General features: G+C 37.6%; 2 protein-coding genes and 1 pseudogene across 6 annotated transcripts; 1 reads left to right on the forward strand and 2 right to left on the reverse strand.

Annotated features, from left to right (window-relative positions):
• Positions 1-2,698: 2,698 nt before the first annotated feature.
• On the forward strand, positions 2,699-6,558 carry LOC137810501 (WAT1-related protein At5g47470). Of its 2 annotated transcripts, none has more exons than XM_090298187.1 (9): positions 2,699-3,324; positions 3,404-4,013; positions 4,106-4,171; positions 4,384-4,497; positions 4,712-4,955; positions 5,033-5,194; positions 5,523-5,674; positions 5,782-5,977; positions 6,242-6,558. In XM_090298187.1, exons 2-8 carry the CDS (start codon positions 3,814-3,816, stop codon positions 5,906-5,908), a joined length of 1,065 nt encoding a protein of 354 aa, XP_090154313.1. In that variant the 5' UTR covers positions 2,699-3,324; positions 3,404-3,813; the 3' UTR covers positions 5,909-5,977; positions 6,242-6,558. The 2 variants fall into 2 exon arrangements, with proteins under 2 accessions (XP_090154313.1, XP_068467917.1); XM_068611816.1 differs by having other exon boundaries at positions 5,782-5,873.
• Positions 6,559-12,558: 6,000 nt separating this feature from the next.
• Positions 12,559-17,613, reverse strand: LOC137810502 (Ubiquitin-like superfamily protein). Of its 3 annotated transcripts, none has more exons than XM_068611826.2 (5): positions 17,473-17,613; positions 14,182-14,416; positions 13,983-14,088; positions 13,516-13,615; positions 12,559-13,008 (listed from the first exon to the last, which is right to left on the reverse strand). In XM_068611826.2, exons 2-5 carry the CDS (start codon positions 14,369-14,371, stop codon positions 12,913-12,915), a joined length of 492 nt encoding a protein of 163 aa, XP_068467927.1. In that variant the 5' UTR covers positions 14,372-14,416; positions 17,473-17,613; the 3' UTR covers positions 12,559-12,912. The 3 variants fall into 3 exon arrangements, with proteins under 3 accessions (XP_068467927.1, XP_068467929.1, XP_068467928.1); XM_068611828.2 differs by lacking the exon at positions 17,473-17,613 and adding an exon at positions 15,416-15,549; XM_068611827.2 differs by lacking the exon at positions 17,473-17,613 and adding an exon at positions 14,938-15,059.
• LOC150028966 (pentatricopeptide repeat-containing protein At5g15300 pseudogene) lies at positions 15,211-17,614 on the reverse strand (annotated as a pseudogene). The gene is made up of 2 exons (XR_016518410.1): positions 17,473-17,614; positions 15,211-16,846 (listed from the first exon to the last, which is right to left on the reverse strand). The product of XR_016518410.1 is annotated as a pentatricopeptide repeat-containing protein At5g15300 pseudogene (transcript).
• Positions 17,615-19,268: the final 1,654 nt, after the last annotated feature.

Here is a 19,268-nt window from a genome sequence, read left to right on the forward strand (position 1 = left end):
CTCGTCATCGGCTAGCTTAATGACGAATACGAAGTTCGGGAAAGCTTGCTACAGCGATACTAACACTTAGTCAAACGACTGATAAACGCATTCTCAGAAATATCCATGCAACACGTCCGGCGCGATCGCAATACTCGTGCGGACGCCTTGTCCTGACTGGCCACCACGAAACATAAAGGACTACATCGGTCGGTCATCCATGTTACGCTTGCACGACCAAGCATCGACCTGCAGGAATGTCTGACGACCGACTCGGAACCCACTTGGATTACCCCAATCAAGCAATATTTGCTCGATGGTACATGTAGCCCTAGATCTGAGGGAACCATAAAGCAGCAGGCCGCCCGGTTTGTCCTAATAGGCGACGATCTTTACCGCCGTGGTTACACCCGACCGCTCCTTAAATGTTTAACACCCGATCAGGCTTCTTATGTCGTCCGGGAATTACATGAAGGAATCTATGGTACTCATTCTGGCGCGCGAACAATGGCTGCCAAGATACTCCGCGCCGGATACTATTGGCCGACCGTCCAAGGTGATTGCACTACTTTCGTCCGAAAGTGCCTTAAATGCCAAGAGTTTGGCACTTTGACTCACCAACGAAACCCAACTTACTGGGTTGGCCGGATACGTGTTATAATAAAACAAGAAGACTTCCGCTCTGGGCGTCAGGTCAAAAAGTTGACACACCATTCGGAAGGCCTGTAAGCACGCCCATGAGTTCGGGTGAAGCTGAGTAGGTGCTAGGTTGAGAAACCTTAGCACATCCACCGTAAACTCATCGAACGACAAGGTCACTCTTAAATCGGCAAACAAAGTATTGTAAACAAAGAAAAAATCTACCAGGGCGTTTTCCCTCCTATGACACACACGGTCGGTGTACCCACATATCTCGGCAACTATGATGTCCGATGGTAGACCCGAGCGTACGAGGGGGGCCTTTGCTATCACTTTATCTAAGTCATTAGGTTTCCTAAGCGTCGTAGCGGTATTTCTAACAGCAATATCAACCCAGTCATAAGTCGGACCCATAGACCCACTAGTACTTTCGCTACTACCGGAAGATGACTCCCCACTCTCGCTCGACTCTATACTAACTATTCTATTTGAAGAAAGTTGAGACGACATAACTAACCTTTCGTTCACAAATCAACAGTCGGTCGGCAATTACAGATCGTACAGCAACACAACTCGCAATATGGACTCGGCAATCGGAGCGACTCAGATGCCGAATTCAAAGAAATGTGGTATCCCTCCAAATGAGAGCGCTATTTACAGCATTTCCTTATCCCTCTCATCCGTTAGATGTGCGTTCATCCTACGGCCTCTATCAGCCGGAAGTCGAATCGTCACTTAACCTACACCGTAAGATCCATCTCCGTCGCCTTCGACAAAAAGCGAACGTCCCATCATACCATTATCTTTAATGTCTGACACCTCAGAAACCCCAACAATCATTACGACTCTTTGGCTTTTATTCACCTCGAGCCTAGGGGACAAGTGTACTGGTAGGCACCGGACGAACACACGTGGCCGACCGACCGAATGCATAATAAATATAAGGCCATTTATGTAACAAGGTAAGGTGGTTAAGATACACCTCCGAAAAATGTGGCAAGCTAAGGTGGTTAAGATACACCTCCGAAAAACAAGGAGAACGTGCTTAGAAAAGATATATTCCCCGGGTATCCCGGTGAATACCTAGCAAGACTTGTCCACAACCATCTTGAATCCAAGGGACAAAAAGCTCATTAGGCAATTCTATAAATACTATGCTCAAGCCAAAGAAAGGTACGTTTTTCATCCACTTACTGAATCACACTTAGAATCTCTCACTCAGTTGAGCGTCGGAGTGCCTTCGCAGGTACCCTCCCCCGCCCGACCGAAGGAGACACCAAAAAGGAACGACCGACCGAAGAAGAGGAAGATCGACACATCAACAGTTATACTACGTCAACCGACCGTGCCTGGGCCCCATCTCTCCACTCAGGTACAAGATCTATGCACCAAACAGAAAAGGAAAAATGCGTAGACTGTGACTTGGATGTAACCCAAGACCAAACCTTTAATTGAACCAAAGCAAAAACTTTCAGAACATCTACTGCTCCCCCTTTAAAAATTACCCTATTTCTATGCTTCCAAACCTCGTTGACTACTGCGATCCAAATCACTCCTCAAACCTCATTCACCTCATCCTAAACTGGGAAATATTTAGCAATGGCACGTTGTGAAACATGCTCTGCATGTCCAGCCATACACAACAGTGGTTCCACAATAACCAAACAACTCTACACTCAAATAACAAATGGGTACTAGTCTCCTCCTCAACCCCGCAAAGACTACACGTAGAACTTGCAACCGTGATTCTGCACCTTTCCAGGTTAGTCTTAGTGGCTAGCTAGTTTTCCAACACCCTTCAAGCCGTAACTAGTGCAATAGGTGTGGCTTTACTCATCCAAAAAATTTTAAACACCATCCCGTTCTCCCCTACTCCATCCTCCCTTAGACAGAGGTATGTTGATTTAACTGTATACCCAAGTCAAAACTCACACCTTGTACTTCTTGAGAAACTAGTCCCGCTATTTGTTTCTCCCATTCAAATAGATTCCTTCTCCAGACAAAATTCCAAACCCACATTCCGTTGTTCCATCCCCCGAATGCTGCCACCACATAAGCTTTTGACAGACTCAAGGAAAACAACCTCGGGAAAACCGTCTCAAAATCCCACTCCCCACCCAATTATCTTCCCAAAACAAAACTTTCTTCCCATTACCCACCTTCCAGATTATGGCTTCTTCGAAATTCCAGCCCCAACCCTCCAAGCTCCAGACCTCCCTCAAATCTTTCCACCAAAGAGAGTCTTTGTTGTCTTTCCCTCCCTCCCTCAGACTTCTCCACCCCCGTACTTGGAATCAATAATCTCCTTCCACAAATCACCCTTATCTGACCCTAAACGCCATACCCATTTACCGAGTAACGCCAAATTGAAAGTCCTTAAGTCTATAATCCTAAGACCTCTGTCCTCGCGAGCTGCACACACATTTTTCCAAGAGACACAAATCACATTTCTTCCATTGGAACCCCATCCCCATAGAAAATTCCTTTAGATTTTCACAAGCTCGTTTAATGGGATAATAGACAGTACTCATGAATTCCTTGTGAGCCTTAATTGTAGTTAGGTTTCTCATAAAAAAATCCACCTAATGACTAAATCCAATCAACAAAAATCTGGTCTGATATTTCTGTGATGCCTTGAGTTACGAATAGAAGATTGAAAGAGTTTTTCTAATATCTTCTCACTCTGTTCTTTTACAATGAAGACGGGTAGGCATTTTGTGAATTACTTTATTGTAATTAATTTATTGGAACCCTAATCTAAGTTCAATTTATTTTGATTTTTCAGATTCTAGGTTATTCGAACTCACTTCCACGCCGTTCATTGCATCACATATAGAGTTAATTGAAGTTTTACAAATATCTATGAAAATTTCTCTTTCATCTGTTAAATAGTAAAAGGAAACTAGATTTAGAAAAAAGAAGCATATTAATGCCAACCAACCAATCATCACTATTTATGTACCGGAAAACTGAGCAGTAATAAACAGGTGTAGCCATAGAGAGATAAGGTTGGTATGGGCACAAGCATCGTGAAGGTTGGCTTGGTTCAAACATGTGATGAATGGAGCATTTAGCATAAGAGGCAAATGCAATCTGACTTTGGAAGCACAATTGGAGAGGAATTGTGTTGAGAAAACGCAGAAGAGAATGAAGAGAGAACAGTTTTGATCAATTTGGTCGGAGGAAAACAGGAAGATGGGGGAAAAGATAAATAAGGGATGCATCGAAAATGTGGCAATAATTGGAGGATTGGTTGGAGTCCAATTTATATATGCAGGGAATGCTGTGTTGATGAGTTATTCCATGTCATTAGGCTTCAGCTCTCTTACCATCATCATTTTGACTTCTTTGGCCACATTCCTTATTCTGTTCCCCGTTTCCTTTTGTTTTGAAAGGTTCTTTCTCTCTGCCTCCACTTCTAACTAAATCATACAAATGCTTCTTCTTTTTTGCTTTATATATTCAGTTTGGATGGGACACATTGCAGGAGTAAGTGGCCCAAGAATTGTGATTTCAAGTTCATTACACAGCTATTGTTTCTATCGTTTGGAGGGTAAGCAAATCTAATTTAATTTCCTTTTTCACAAATGTTTCTATTTCTCGAATAGAATTAATGTATTTTAATAGTTATTTATGGAGAAGAAAGATGAAACAAAAATTTGGGAGTGTTATTTATAGTGTATTTATGTCCTGTGATCGGTTGTTTCGATTTCTAAAATCTGATACACCATTTTTGTTTTTCTTTATACTGGCATTGTTACACAGACTGGTCTTCCAGTATTTATTCCTCAAAGGAATCAATCTAACTTCGCCAGCAATGGGAACTGCTATGCCAAACATTGCCCCGGGTCTTATCTTCATCATTGCATGGGCTTTTGGGTAATCTTATTTTACTTGACTTTTGGTACTTTTATTATAACTTTAAATAATTCCCAAAATGATGAATGTAATAATCTGCAAAAACAGCTAGGCACATACACAACTATTTTGTTAGAAAAGAAAAATGTTGATAAGGAAAATGCTTAATGCTCCAACAATGCACCTTCAACTAATTACCCCTTCGGTAATCAACTGGAAATTCTGTATTGGGCAGGTTAGAGAAAGTGAACTTAAAAAATCAGTACAGCAGAGTAAAAATATTGGGAACAGTGCTGTGTGTTTTGGGAGCTTTCACAATGAGCATAATGCAAAGCATTTCTACTAGTGCACCCGAGAAAAATTCCACACTTCAACTATCAACGACTCCATCAGGTTATATCTTTAACATACAAAAGATGATCGGTTGCTTCTATCTCGTGGTTGCAGTCGTGACTTTGTCGAGCAACGTCGTTCTGCAGGTAACTTGTTATCAAATATGGAAGCGGACTCAAATCTACTCAATTCCATAACTTAACAAAAATTGTTGTTCTTGCAGGCTTTTACTCTTGGAGATTTTCCGGCACCGATGTCCTTGGGTGCAATAACGTCCTTGATTGGGGCATTCATGACTACAATCGTTCAGGAACTTGATAACCACAGGCCGAAAGCTGGGCGGCTACTGGCGAGCTCTGGAGATTTAATTGGCTATTTTATTCTGGTAATTATTCCCTTGTCTCATCATTTTATAGGAATTGGTTTGAATCTCCAAATTTTGAAAAGCAACACTAAAGGTGCATATGTTTTGTTACAAATATAATGTATTACTTAGTAAAGCATGTTGTCAAGTAACATGTTTACAAAGATAATGTGAGGCCATTTGTAAATTGGGTTGAGTAATTTATCTCTAAACTGTCACATTATTACTCAGCAAAGCATGGTATAGGGAAATATTTGCAAGAATAATGTATGGTAGTTTCTACCAACTATGTTTGAAGTTTTTATATTTTCATTGTGATGGATGTTAACTAAAAAATGTGAATGCACAGGCAGGTGCAGTGGGTGGAATATGCCTGAGTTTCAACGGTTGGGCACTGAAGAAAAGAGGGCCAGTGTTTGTCTCCATGTTCAGCCCCATTGGTACAGTGTGCTCTCTAATTTTCTCAGTTATTAAACTTGAAGAAAGAGTAAGTATTGGAAGGTACATGACTAAGATTCCCAACTATTGTGTGTAGCTTCTGACTTTTGCAGACTGTATTCCCATTTATAGTGAAGTATTTATTTCTTATCACAAACACTTCATTGTAGCATTGGAGGCATGTTTCTGATGTTCACTGGGCTCTACTTAGTTCTCTGGGCAAAAGGGAAGGAAGGACTACCAAATGGAGACTGTTTAGAGAGTGAGTTTGACATAGAGAGGCCTCTTTTGTGTTAACGTGTTTTTCAAATGTCAACGTGTAAAATGTACTTGTGTCATCCCACTAGAAGCAGAGGAACAAACGAGGTTTGGTTAAGTCCGTTGAGATAATGACTATAAATTGCTTTTAACGTCGTTAATTTAAACCAACTCCTATGAAGAAGTGATGCATTTTTAAGCAAGATTAATAGTGTCAATATTCAATAAGCAACCAGCATGTATTCACTAAACTACTGATCAAGGAAACAACATTTGAATAATATTTGCTCTCAACATTGTGCTTTAGAATGTAATGGAGTAAGTAAAATAAAATCACCCACATTTTCAACTTCTTTTTTTCCTCTTTTGCAGAACATTGAAACAGCTGCTTCCTTCACGTATTGAAGACAGAGAATTCCCAAGAGCATATTGTAAAAAGGTAGAAGTCTCTTGGGTTTCAGAATATATATATTTAGTTTTCTGGTAGAAGCTAAATAGGGTGGTGTTGTTAGATGAAGTTGAATAATATATTTAAAAAGATGTTGTGACAAAATAAGTGGATCACATTGTGTTCCATGTTTTGTTTCTTGATATTGCTTATTATGGGCAGTTTGTGGTGAGAGTGAAAAATAGGGAAAGGAATATAAACTGGTTGGTGCGGCCATATATGCACCTTAACTTCACCAAAATTCCTTTTTTCTTTTTTTTTTATTTTTCACTAACACTTTTTCTTTTCTATAAACAAATATAATTACGTTTTTAGTTCTCAACTTCTATTCCACCTAATTTTTCAAGACTTTAATTCACATGCACATAATCTATGAAATCTGAAGACTAACATTTTCTTATTTCATTTTCAAATAAAATATTTTCTAAATTCATATTATATTTTAATCGAGTTGAACTGACTTGGATTAGTTTAATATTGTATTGCATTTAAATTATTCTTTAAAATATCACATTTAAATAATTAGTATATATATATGAAAAGGTTTAATTAAATAAATATATTTCTATACTTGAGGTACCAGTCAGAATAATTCCTATTTTCATTAACTTTTGTAATGAAAATAATTGTTCTTTGGGCTTCAATACCCGAACGAGAACAATTGGCGTCCACCGTGGGGCCAAGAGAACTTTTGCTCGATGCACCTTGTTTGTCAGTCACTTCAGCCTTCGATCCTCTTTTCTCACTACCTTTCCTCCCTTTTTCGTCCCGTCTCGCGGTCGCTCGGGAACACAGACTTGGATGGTACCTGCAGAAGGCGTTCCGACGATCAAGTCAGTAAAGAATTCGACTCTCGGTTGCCAGAGCACTGTAGATAATGACGTCCCTAATTCTTGGAATCTGCGCTATTTATATTACCTTACTGGACCTTCGCTAGTGGGCCGGATTAAGAGATTGATTCGTGTTTAGGGTTGCACTAAATAACCTTTAATTATGGGTTAGCCTTGCTGACTTGGTCAATCCATGACTCGTCGCCATGGATCGGTCGGTTATGTACTACCTCGCGGCCTTTATTATCACAAGTGAACGATCAGATGATCTGTAATACTGACCGAGTCTAGGTGACTGATCAACCGTGCTAGTACAGTTACAATAATAAAAAAATTAATCACTTAACCAACGATTACAAGGACAGATCACCTACATGTCAACAAATAAACAATGATATTTTTGGAGAGCCTGAGGATAGACCAAACACCGGATACGGGTTTTAGACAACATTTTTCATAATATAGGCATACATCTGTCATTACCCAGTTTAACTTTGCCATGATAGAGTTGTTTGTCAGTGAAAACAGAATTATCATTGGTTACGTGATGAGATACACCATTGTTTGGGTACTAGAGTGGATCATCCAGCGTTGGGTGTGTGCCAAAAATTGAAGAATCACAATCTTCACTTTTTGTAGATGAAAATTGAGAAACATTAGCCTAAAAGTTGGAAGAATTTGGTTGGTCATACTTGTGCCAACATTGGACTGCAGTGTGACCAAACTTCTCACAGAGTTAACATCGTCGTTTGTTGGTTTTCCAAGATGACGAAGTGGGAGGATTCCAAGAATTGCATTTCATATATCAGTCTAGGTGCCCTTCAATACATCCTTATCACGCGACCAGAACTGTTTTTTGTGGTTAACAAAGTAGGTTAGTTCATGCATACTCTCCAAGAGCATCACTAGAAAGTTGTTAAACACTTACGCTACCTCAAAGGGACTATGCATCATGATTTACTCGTTTAACAGAGTAATAACTCTAACTTCATATGGGGTAATGATATAGACGATCACAAATCTACAACTACATATTGTGTATACTATGGCTCAAAGATCGTCTCGTGGTCATGCAGTTTCTTGAAGGCAAGAATGTCCCATCCAGATATCTCAATTCTGATGATCAACCCAATCAAACTATCTCTATGGAATTTCTTCAATATCAGCAGCAACTCATTGTAGTGTGGTTAGTTGCTTCCATGACATATTTTGTTCTCATTAAGATGGGTAAGTTTACATTATTCACTCGGATATGGTTTCGTCTTGAGACTTATTATGCTTCTCATACACCGGTCAAAATCAAAAGGATCAAACTTCAATTAAAGACTCCCAAGTACGACAGATTCATCTCCTCTTATCTTCTTGACACAAAGAAATCAGTTGACACTCTTGCAACCATGGGTGCTCCAGTTTCTATGGAAAACCATATTGACAACATTCTTGATGGGCTATCTGAAGACAATGATTCATTCATCACTGCTATCACATCTCGTACAGACCCATGCATTGTGGATGAAATTGAGGCTCTCTTACTTCCTCAAGAAGAAAGGTTTGACTAGCATAAACTTTCTCATTATGCTCTCCTTCAAGCAAATATGACGACTGTTGCACCATATAATCTCCAGTCTCACTATACTTGTCCTATGTTCAACAAATCTTTTTCTCGTGGTGGACGAATGCCTTCACGTCAACCATCTTTCAATAATTCTTCTCAGTTTTCTGGTGCACGACCATTACAACGCAATTTTTGGAATCCTCTTACTTCATCATCTTGGAAAACCAACAAACCACGATGTCAACTATGTGGGAAGCTTGATCACACTGCAATCCAATGTTGGCACAGGTATGACCAACCAAATTCTTCCAACTTTCAGGCTAATGTTTCCCAATTTTCATCTAAAGTAAGTGAAGACTGTGATTATTCAATTCTTAGCACTCACTCAACGCTGGACGATTCACTTCGGTACCCAGACAGTGGTGTATCTCACCACATAACCAATGATCAATTTGTTTTCACTAACAAGCAACTTTGGCATGGAGAACGTTAAATTGGGTAATGGCACAGGCATGCCTATATCACATATTGGTTTTGTATACTATGTTTCACCTCACACACAAACCAAACTTGCTTTAAATAATCTCTTACATATGTCTAAGATAAAAATCTGATTACCTTATCAAAATTTGCACACGATAACAATGTAAGCATTGAATTTTATTTTGACTCGTGCTATGTTAAACATCGAGAAACAAAATAGATATACTTCGAGGAACAATTAAAGATGGATTATATATTTTTCCAAATCTACGTGCATTTGCTATTTCTGCAAACTATACTTCCTTTAAATATGTAAAACCAATTATTCAATTGTGGCATGCTAGACTCGACCATTGTAGCTATCAGGTTGTTAAAAAAACATTCTAATATTTCGTATGATGATCAAACTGCTTTCTGTGATGTATGTGTTATAAGTAAAGCACATCAACTTCCCTTTCTTTTATCCACCACCGTCTACACTCAGCCTTTACAGTTAGGGGTGTTTCTTCCTACACTCCTAGTAGAATTATCCTTGATAATTTTGGATGATTCCAAAATAGGAATTCTGATGGCATTTCATGAAGTTCTTCTTGAATCAATGTAGAGTAATGGGGCGGAAGCAATGAAAGAAAGTGAGCAAGATCCTCCTAGGAGTGGTGTTGATCTTGTAGGTGCATGCTATGTGTGGTTATTGGGTGGTTCGGCCAGCCCAAGGGAAAAGATGAAGGAATTGAAGTTTAGAGCCTAGGATTCTAGGGAGAAGCAAAGTTGAGCACAAATGGGCAGCATAACTTTACTCACAATAAACTTGCCAATACAAAGAGATGGCCTCCCTATTTATAAGCTAGATGGCCGTGAATCTTAAGCTAATACATAATGAAATGTAAACCAAATGAAATGCAAAGCTTAGGCCATGTGCTATGACCGGTCACACCTAGCAAGGTTCTAGAATGTTTCCTTCAAATGTGCTTTCTACACTACCCTATCTACTAAGTACCCCTATTGGGCCTTTATGCAACATATACAAGGCTTTCTCTCTTCCATCCGTGGCTTCATCCACTTGTGCTTGTACATGCTTAGCCATTGATCTTGTGAGAGGACCTAGACGATCTAGTGCCACATCTAGACGCTCCATGGGTAGCCTCCCTTCTTCACGTCCTAGACGCTCATTCCTTGGAGCTAGACGCTCTCCTTGGTCTAGACGCTCTTCATGGTTTGGGCTTTGGCTGCCTTGGCTAGATGTGCTTGGCCCTCCTCCATCAAATTCTATAAGCAAAAAATGTTTTCAGGAGTTTCTTAAGTAAAGTGTGTTTCCAGAATAGAAAATAGAAAATCTGGAAGGCAAAAATTCATTTCAGAATATCCTTTCTGGAACACATTTTTTTAATTTCCAAAATGGTAAATCTGAAATTCATAAAATTTATTATGGAAAGTATGTTCCGGAAATATTCTAGAAAAAGTAATCTGGAAGTATTTTTAAAAGGGATAAAATGATTTTTTTTTTCAAAAATGATGGATACAGAATGATGGGTATAGGAAGCCATTTGTTGGGATGGGGATTATATTAGGAGGCTCTACACTCAGCCTTTACAGTTAGTTTATATTGATAAATGGGAAGTTTATACTCAGCCTTTACAATTAGTTTATATTGATATATGGGTCCTGCCCCTCTGTGTTTCGAATGGTGCCAAATACTATATGTTGTTCCTTGATACTTTGTTATGAACGATCGTGTGTAGAAGCGTCTAGGTCCTTTCGTAAGAGATTTCGAAGAACGATTAGGCTTTGGACAAATGGAACCTTTAGGTGGCTTCCGATTATACCAAGAACAAGAACAATGATAGAGAATTGAGAAAAGGAAACAAACTACATATATTATTCATATCTCAAATAATAGTTCAATACTCTATTTATAGAGTACTAAAGATTATAAAATCTTAATAAAATCCTAACTAACTAAATAAATGATAAAATCCTAATAAAATCCTAACTAATTAAATAAATGAAAAAATCCTAATAAAATCCTAACTAATTAAATAAATGATAAAATCCTAATATCTACTAATTAAATCTTAACAACCCAACAATAATATTAATCAAATCCCAAAACTTTAGGATATAACCATGCCCTCCCCTTAACAACATTCTTGCCCTCAAGAATGGAACAATGGTACTTAGTCTTCAAATGAAATTATCCTTCTTAAGCATATCAGGTGTAGCAATGACGTCACACCCCACAGACAAATCTTCTATAATATCCAGCTAAGCCCAAAAACCCTCTTAATTGTTTTAAGGTTTATGGTAGAGCCCAACTTACCATGACATTCAAATGGGCAATTATATCAATTATGCACTTTTTATCCATTTGGGTATCCAATGGATTATGAGTGTTGCCACTATCAATGAGAATATGTAAAGGTCGTTTTTGATGATATCCAACTATTCTCATAGTTCTGAACCCAACCACTATGGTTAATGCGTTGACTGAGATTTGTGGCTCCTTCCTTTGCAATAATTCAGTCACATCACTGGGAGGACTATCATATGAGTCATCTTCCTCCATCTCCATGACGTGAAGCTGTAATTTCTTGTGTACCCTACTATGCTCCATTGAGAAGGGTTCAACACAAAAGGTCTTTGGCCCTACGTTATACTATGAACTCCGGTGGGAAGTGGTGTGTTGGTTTGGGTTTAGGGGCCACATTGATTGAAGCAGACGACGATATAGGCACTGGTGCTGGACCCAAGACTCCCTTGTGGAATTTGGCCATCGAATTGCTTGAATTAGCTCTTTCATACGTCTTGGCCAAGGTAAACGCATGTTGTAGAGACTGAGGTCGGAACATTCTTACTATCATCTGGATTTCTTTCTTTAATCCACCAAGGAAGCACCTTAGAATATGATCATCAGATAACTTCAATCTTGTAATGATTGAATTGAACTCTTCATGATAGGCATCAACTGAAGTCTTTTGTCGTATACGCAACAACTCAACCATGGGATCATCGCCAATTGCATCAAACCCCATGTTGTCATTGGAGAGGCCATGTGGCCATTCTCCTTGAGATTGAGTAAGTAATTCCTGCATGGTCTTTTTTTATAGAAAGAGTCAAGGTTTTCTTCAACGTATTCACGAGTTCCAGAAACCTATTATCCATCCTTTGGGAGATTCGATCTTCCATCTCCTTAGCAGCTTGAGCGGAGCGTGTTAAATCTGCCATTAAAAGTACCGGAAGGTCCTAGCTGATACCAATTGTTATGAACGATAGTGTGTAGAAGCAGAGATTTCGAAGAACGATTATGCTTTGGACGGACAAAGGGAACCTTTAGGTGGCTTCCGATTATACCACGAACAAGAACAATGATAGAGAATTGAAAAAAAGAAACAAACTGCATATATTATTCATATAGTTCAATACTCTATTTATAGAGTACTAAAGATTATAAAATCCTAATAAAATCCTAACTAAATAAATGATAAAATCCTAATAAAATCCTAACTAATTAAATAAATGACAAAAGCCTAATAAAATCCTAACTAATTAAATAAATGATAAAATCCTAATATCTACTAATTAAATCTTAACCACCCAACAATAATATTAATCAAATCCCAAAACTTTAGGATATAAAGTCCTTATACTTGGATCTACTTGTTACACACTAAATCTCGAGCTCTAACTGCATTAACTCGCTTCAAACTTTTCTCAGCAAGGACTTGATTGATTAGGAACGCTTATTAAGGCCATGAAAAAAACGGTGCTTTCTCCTCTTCGAATGCCTCCGTGATTGTTTTGTCATGACGAAGGGTACAAATTGAACCTACGCAAGAATAAATCACCATTAAATTACACTACGTTATCATTCAATTAGTGGAGAAGGGATGAAAAAACTAAGGAATTTTTGTAAATAACGTTCAACAAAGAAATAACAATAAAAAAAAAAGACGGTTAGAATATAGCAGCTGCATAAACAGAAACTTCTTACAGTCAAATTCTACATTTCATAGAAAGAATGAGTAGGACAAACTAAGCAATATAATTCTATTTGAAATGGCATGCACCATTTACTAACAATGTAAAAAAGTAAGATGCAAGGGAACCATATCATTTTTCACACAAAAAAAAAATATCAAAGCCTTTCTTCGGACTTGTTTGAACATAAATATAATGATAATCAACATAATAAATCAATGCCATAGGAAGAACGATTCCTTTAAGGATATGTAATACGTAAAATTCTAATATTGGAAAAGGAAAATAATCCAGAAAGTAAGTTAGCAGAGAAGATATACAAAATAAATTTGAACACAGAATGCAAAGGACATACCTGAGAATTATTTCGTACACCAAAATTTTGGAGTGCATCATTATCATCTAGGAGCTTGTTGTTATGGCATGACAAACAATAATTTGCCCACACATGTTTCCTGCAAATGCATAAGTTTTTTAAATGTAGAGTTCCACAGAATTAGGATTTCCCAAGATGAACTTTTGCCATCTAATCAAATATTACACACCATTGTTATTAAGAAATGGACTTTAAGTCTAACTCAACCCCATAAAACCGGCTCATAAAGTTGAGGTTTACACCCACTTATATACAATGAAAAGCTCTAATCTCTAGTCGATGTGGGATCTCCAACAATTGTTAACAAAATTACCCGTAATGACTAGAGTGATATTGTTATGAGCAATAACTTCTGGAACACAGTAAAGAAGTTCACTAACTTTTTTCTCATTTTGAGAAAGGAGAAATGATGATGGAATAGAGAGAAAAAGAAGACTGTAACTCACCAAGAAATATGGCGGTGACCCATGCCAGATTGTTCCATGTCATTTACCTTCCTCTTGATCACAAGTTTCAAATCCTTCACTGTTGCTGAATTCATCACTGCCACGTCTTATACCACCAGAAAAAAAAAAACTAGTGAATCAGAACTTTAAACACGCAATTTAAATTTTTTTCAAAACTTATTAGTAAGGTGAATATTACCAAGTGTAGACCCATCCAATTTCAAGACAGAAATGCGCATGGCACTACCCAATTCAAGGCTGATGAGAGTGTCAACATCTGCCAAAGTTGGGTTCTTGGGAACATCAGAAAGTATTGGGTCATCTAGCAAGTTTGTCAGCAACGAGTTCAGCCTTGCCTTCTTCATGCTGCTCTTGTTATATTCTTCCATTTATCTTCTCTCAAGCTTCCCTAAGGAACTATCTTTCTGGTCAGCCTGCATATAATTGAGGGTACACTAGTCATATTCTCTTTGACCTAGACATAGTAAAATGATTATCCTTTATTACCAAATAATACTTATTTCAGATTATAAAGAAAAAAAACACTAGCACAATGCAACAACATCACCATTTCTTGAAACATATCATGAAAAAATAATTACTACAAACACACAGGTTATTTGAAGAGTACCAATTATTCTAAAGTACACAACTTCAAATGGTGTTCAGGATATTCTTTCTCACTTACCCATAACAATGAAGTGTAATATGATATCACTGAACGCCGAAATTCACATGGGTTTTGTTAGGAATCTAAAAGCTACACTGCTCTAAAATATCTCAAACTGTCATTAAAGCTATGAATAAGCCAAAAGATAAATATTGATTTTTTTCATTCCTTCCTCTCTGTAAAGAGAAATACACTTTTATAACTTAAAATATACCCACGGAATAATAATAACCTATAAATATCATCATCTAACGTAAATTTTGGTATTAGTTCACAGTACCGTACATGATGAGAGAACGTATCTTCCTTTTAAATTATTGTTTTTTCAGAGATAGACTTCAACGTCCTTGTTATAGGTCTTCGTAGTTGGTTTTGGTCTAGTCTCCCATTTTTTTTCTCCTTTATTTCATATACTGGGGAGCTGCAGATGATTTTCATTAATTGTGGTATCAACATAGTTGGGATGTCAATGAACATTGTGATGCTTTAGCACTACAATTCTATTAAAAAAATATTATAAATATGAGAAAGCTAAGAAATATCCAGTATAAAAAAGAGTTAAATAGTTTATTTAGGAAAGCTTATCACATTCAGTCATATCAATTTGGCTGTGTCCAACTTTCTTAGAAACATGCAAGTCAATCATTTCACTCCTTACTCGCTCAACCTCATCCCATCTCTCAGCTTCAGCATAAATGTTAGATAACAACACATAATCTCCATCTGTTAGACTTTTCAATTTGACAAGTTGTTGGAATGACACCTTAGCCAGTTCCACGTTCACTTGTGTCCTACAAGCACCGAGCAATGTTCTCCACAAAATGGCTCTATTTTGGAAAGGAGAATTTGTGATCATCTGATGTGCCTCTTCCAGCAAACCAAATCTACTTAAAAGATCAACCATGCAACCATAATGCTTGATTTCGGGCAGAATTTTATACTTCTTCACCATATGATCAAAATACCATCTTGCTTTATCTACCAAACCTTTATGACTACAAGCAATCAAAACACCAACAAATGTTACTCGATTCGGCCTAACAGTACCAAGCCCACATTCCATCTCTGAAAACAAATTCAGAGCTTCATCACAGTAACCATGGACAGCCAAACCAACAATCATAGCATTCCAACAACTCCTAGTCTTTATCCTCATCCCACTGAATACCTCCCAAGCTGAACTCAAATTCCCGCATTTAGAATACATATTCAGAAGGGCGTTTCCTAAATACCCTTCAATCTTATGCTCACACACTTTGAGAGACTCGTGTATTTTGCTACCCATTTCCAGTGCACCAGTTTCTGCACAGGCACCCAGAACTGAAATAAACGTCACTTCAGTGGGTCTTACTTCAGCATTTTGCATCTCAGAAAACAGTGTCAATGCTCGTGAATAATCCTTAACGGACACAAAACCAGCAATCATAGTATTCCAGGACACAACATCCCTCTCAGGCATAACTTGGAACACCCTTCTGGCACCCTCAATATCACCTGACCTAATGTACCTTCCAATGACAGTATTCCATGAAACAACATTCTTGAGTGGCATCGATTCAAGAAGGTAATCAGCTAACTTAGAATTGTTGACACGATGGTATGCCGATATCATGATATTCCAAGAAACCAAACTTTTGCTACTGATTTCATCAAACAAGTGTTGGGCAACATGGACCAATCCACATTGAGAGTACATATAGAGCAAAGAGTTCTGAATAGAGGGGTCTTGATCAAACCCCAGTTTGAGAACAGTACAGTGAACTTCACCCCCTTTGGAAGCAATAGTGATCTCATCACACTTGCCAAATTCTTGGGCAAACTTGTATGCTCTAGAGCAAGCCTTGAGCACAAAGTTGTAGGTGAAATGGTCAGATACAACACTTGAGGTCTGCATGTGGCTGTAGATGTATAGAGCTTGAAGAGGGAAAGAAGACTTGGCAAAGGCTCGAATCATAGTGTTGCAAAGGAAGGAGTTGTTCATAGAAGTTTGTAGGAAGAGGGAATGAGCATGGGAGAGGTCTCCCGTAGGAGAAAGTGCACAAAAGAATATTAACCTGTCAATGAAAGGAATGTGGGTTTGAAAGCCTGCTTTGGTGATAATGGCTTGCACTTGTTTCAGTTCCAACATGGAACAAAGGTGCTCAACCACATACCTTATGCGTGAATATGTTCCCACCATTCGTGCTCGCTGTCACTACAAGTATTCATATAAATAAATAAACTATAAGTATTCCTATGAAAATTGAGAGTGGTATTTATATGAAGAAAAAAAAACAAGGATTCTATAAACAAAACTGAGCATAGTTAAGGCTGAGGACGTGGAAAGTTGAAAATCCAAATTACTGTGGATTTGAACTAGACATGGGTACATGGCCCGGTCGACCGGTTTAAGCCAACCAGCATTCTGAAAAGAAAAAAAAAACTCATAACTGGCCTCAATTTTTACCAACCGCACCCGCCCTATTAAACCTCTGTCTATACAACTGTACCCACAAAACCCTCTTTGGAACTTCTTATGCTAATCGACATTCATATTACACTTATTCATATTACAAATATTGGGAGAGGTAAAAAAACTACAATAACTGTAAGCAGACCAACAATCAGTAAAAGAAAATCAACAGGCAAAAATAATTGGCATAAACAACAATCAGTAATACCAACAATTATAATAGGCACGCACCAAACACAAACAGAGAAGGGAAATTACTGGCAAGCAAAAACAGAATAAGAAAATTGATAACTTCATAAATTCATTCAATCAATATTTCAGCAATGCTCAACCAATAGGAAGCAAGGGGTGCAATATTTGTTACTTACAGCAAAGTCACGCGGTGGATCGTCGGAGTCTTTTTGTGGTTCACGTGAATCTGCCAAGGGTCGCCGGAATGCTCTCGTGGAGGAGTTGGTGTGACCTGGTTTAGAAGACGAGGAGGAGGCTGCGGCGGATGGTGGAGAAATAAGAAGAGGATGCGGTGGCGCGAGCTAAACTAGACTAACTAGAAGAAGAATTGCGAGAAAACTTTCTGTGACATTACGCTAAGGAATATGAAGAGCGAATCCAACTTGTGTGAGAAGGGAGTTCATTATATGGTTATTTTAATTACATTTCTTTCATATTTTAATATAACTTATTAATATATATTATTAAAATAGATTGTAAATTAGGAGTCTTTTCTTTTATATGGTGTGAAAGAAACATTTTTCTATTCACATTTTTCTAAAGAATATGTGACTACTACCTAACGAAAACACATGAGATTGTTCTCTTTATTCATATTTTTATTTTATTAATATATATATATAGTTTTTATTTTATTTTTAGAGTTTTATTACATTTATAAATAAATAATTAAAATAATAATATAATTTAAGATATGTATATATATAATTTTATAAAAATAGTATTAAAAATTTATATAGCTGTTATTTTAAAAAGTTATTTAGTTATTTTAAAATGAAAAATTATTTGATTATTTATTTTATTAAATAAATAAATTATTTTTTCTTTATTAAAAATAAAAATTGTCTAATTTAAAAATAGCACTAAAAAAATTCACCACGTGATATATATTTTTATATAATGATATAGAGAAAAGGAAAAGTTATTATTTAACTATTTTTAAATTAAAAAAAATTAAAAAAAAGTAAAATTACTCCGTTAAAAAGTCACACACAAAAGTTATGAAATAATATGTTTTTTTGTTATGTGTTTTGATTATGTTATGTGAAAGGATTTATTGTTAACGTTATATTCTATTTTAATTCATTGCTTCTTCATGTTGAAATGAGACTAGTGCTTTGGTGTTAACTTTAAACAACCAAAGCCTTTATGATGGAAGAGGCCCCAACACCCAAAAGAGCGTCTAGGACCAACCTTGCATGAAAGGCAACCGAGAGAGCATCTAGGACCAACCTTGCATAGAGAGCACCCACAAGAAGTGTCTAGGCCACACAAGAAGCGTCTAAGAGAGATGACATCCAAGAAGGTTGACGTCCAAGAAGGCCCAACAAAGTGTAGTTTAGTCTTAATTGTGGTGTAAATAGCATAGCCTTGGGAACCTTTGTTAATTTCTGCAAATTAGGATTAAGGAGGAGTTAACCTAGATTAGCTACGGTTTCTAGAAGCTCTCCACTAATCTAGGACGTCCATGTGCAAGTTAGGGGGCCATGTGCACCCATGTGCCATGTGCTCCATGTGCTATGTGCTCCATGTGCTACTCTTTTGCATTTCATTTAGATTGCATTTGCTTATCATTAGGGTTAACCTTTATGGTCCTCCTTAGCTTATAAAAGGGGGAGCCAACCTCATGTATTTTTTAAGATTGAATAGAGTATTGTTATGCTGCCAAATTTGTGTCATCTAGGTTGTAATCTTCACTTCATCACCTTCAAAGGGGCTGGCCGAACCTCCCCAATTCCCCACTCTCATGCACCTACAAGGCACCCATACCTCCTAGGAGGGCCTTGCTTCATCTCTTCCACAAGCTTCCGCAAGTTCATCACCAAAAACACAAAGAAGAGCTCAAAGGAATGCCATCATTTGGTATCAAAGCTATGGTTCTTCAAAGATGAGTATCTCTTTGCATTTTTCTTTTTGAGTTCTTCTTTCTCCA

Source organism: Phaseolus vulgaris, chromosome 2 (assembly GCF_051622355.1).
Source record: "Phaseolus vulgaris cultivar YP4 chromosome 2, ASM5162235v1, whole genome shotgun sequence".
NCBI lineage: Eukaryota > Viridiplantae > Streptophyta > Magnoliopsida > Fabales > Fabaceae > Phaseolus > Phaseolus vulgaris.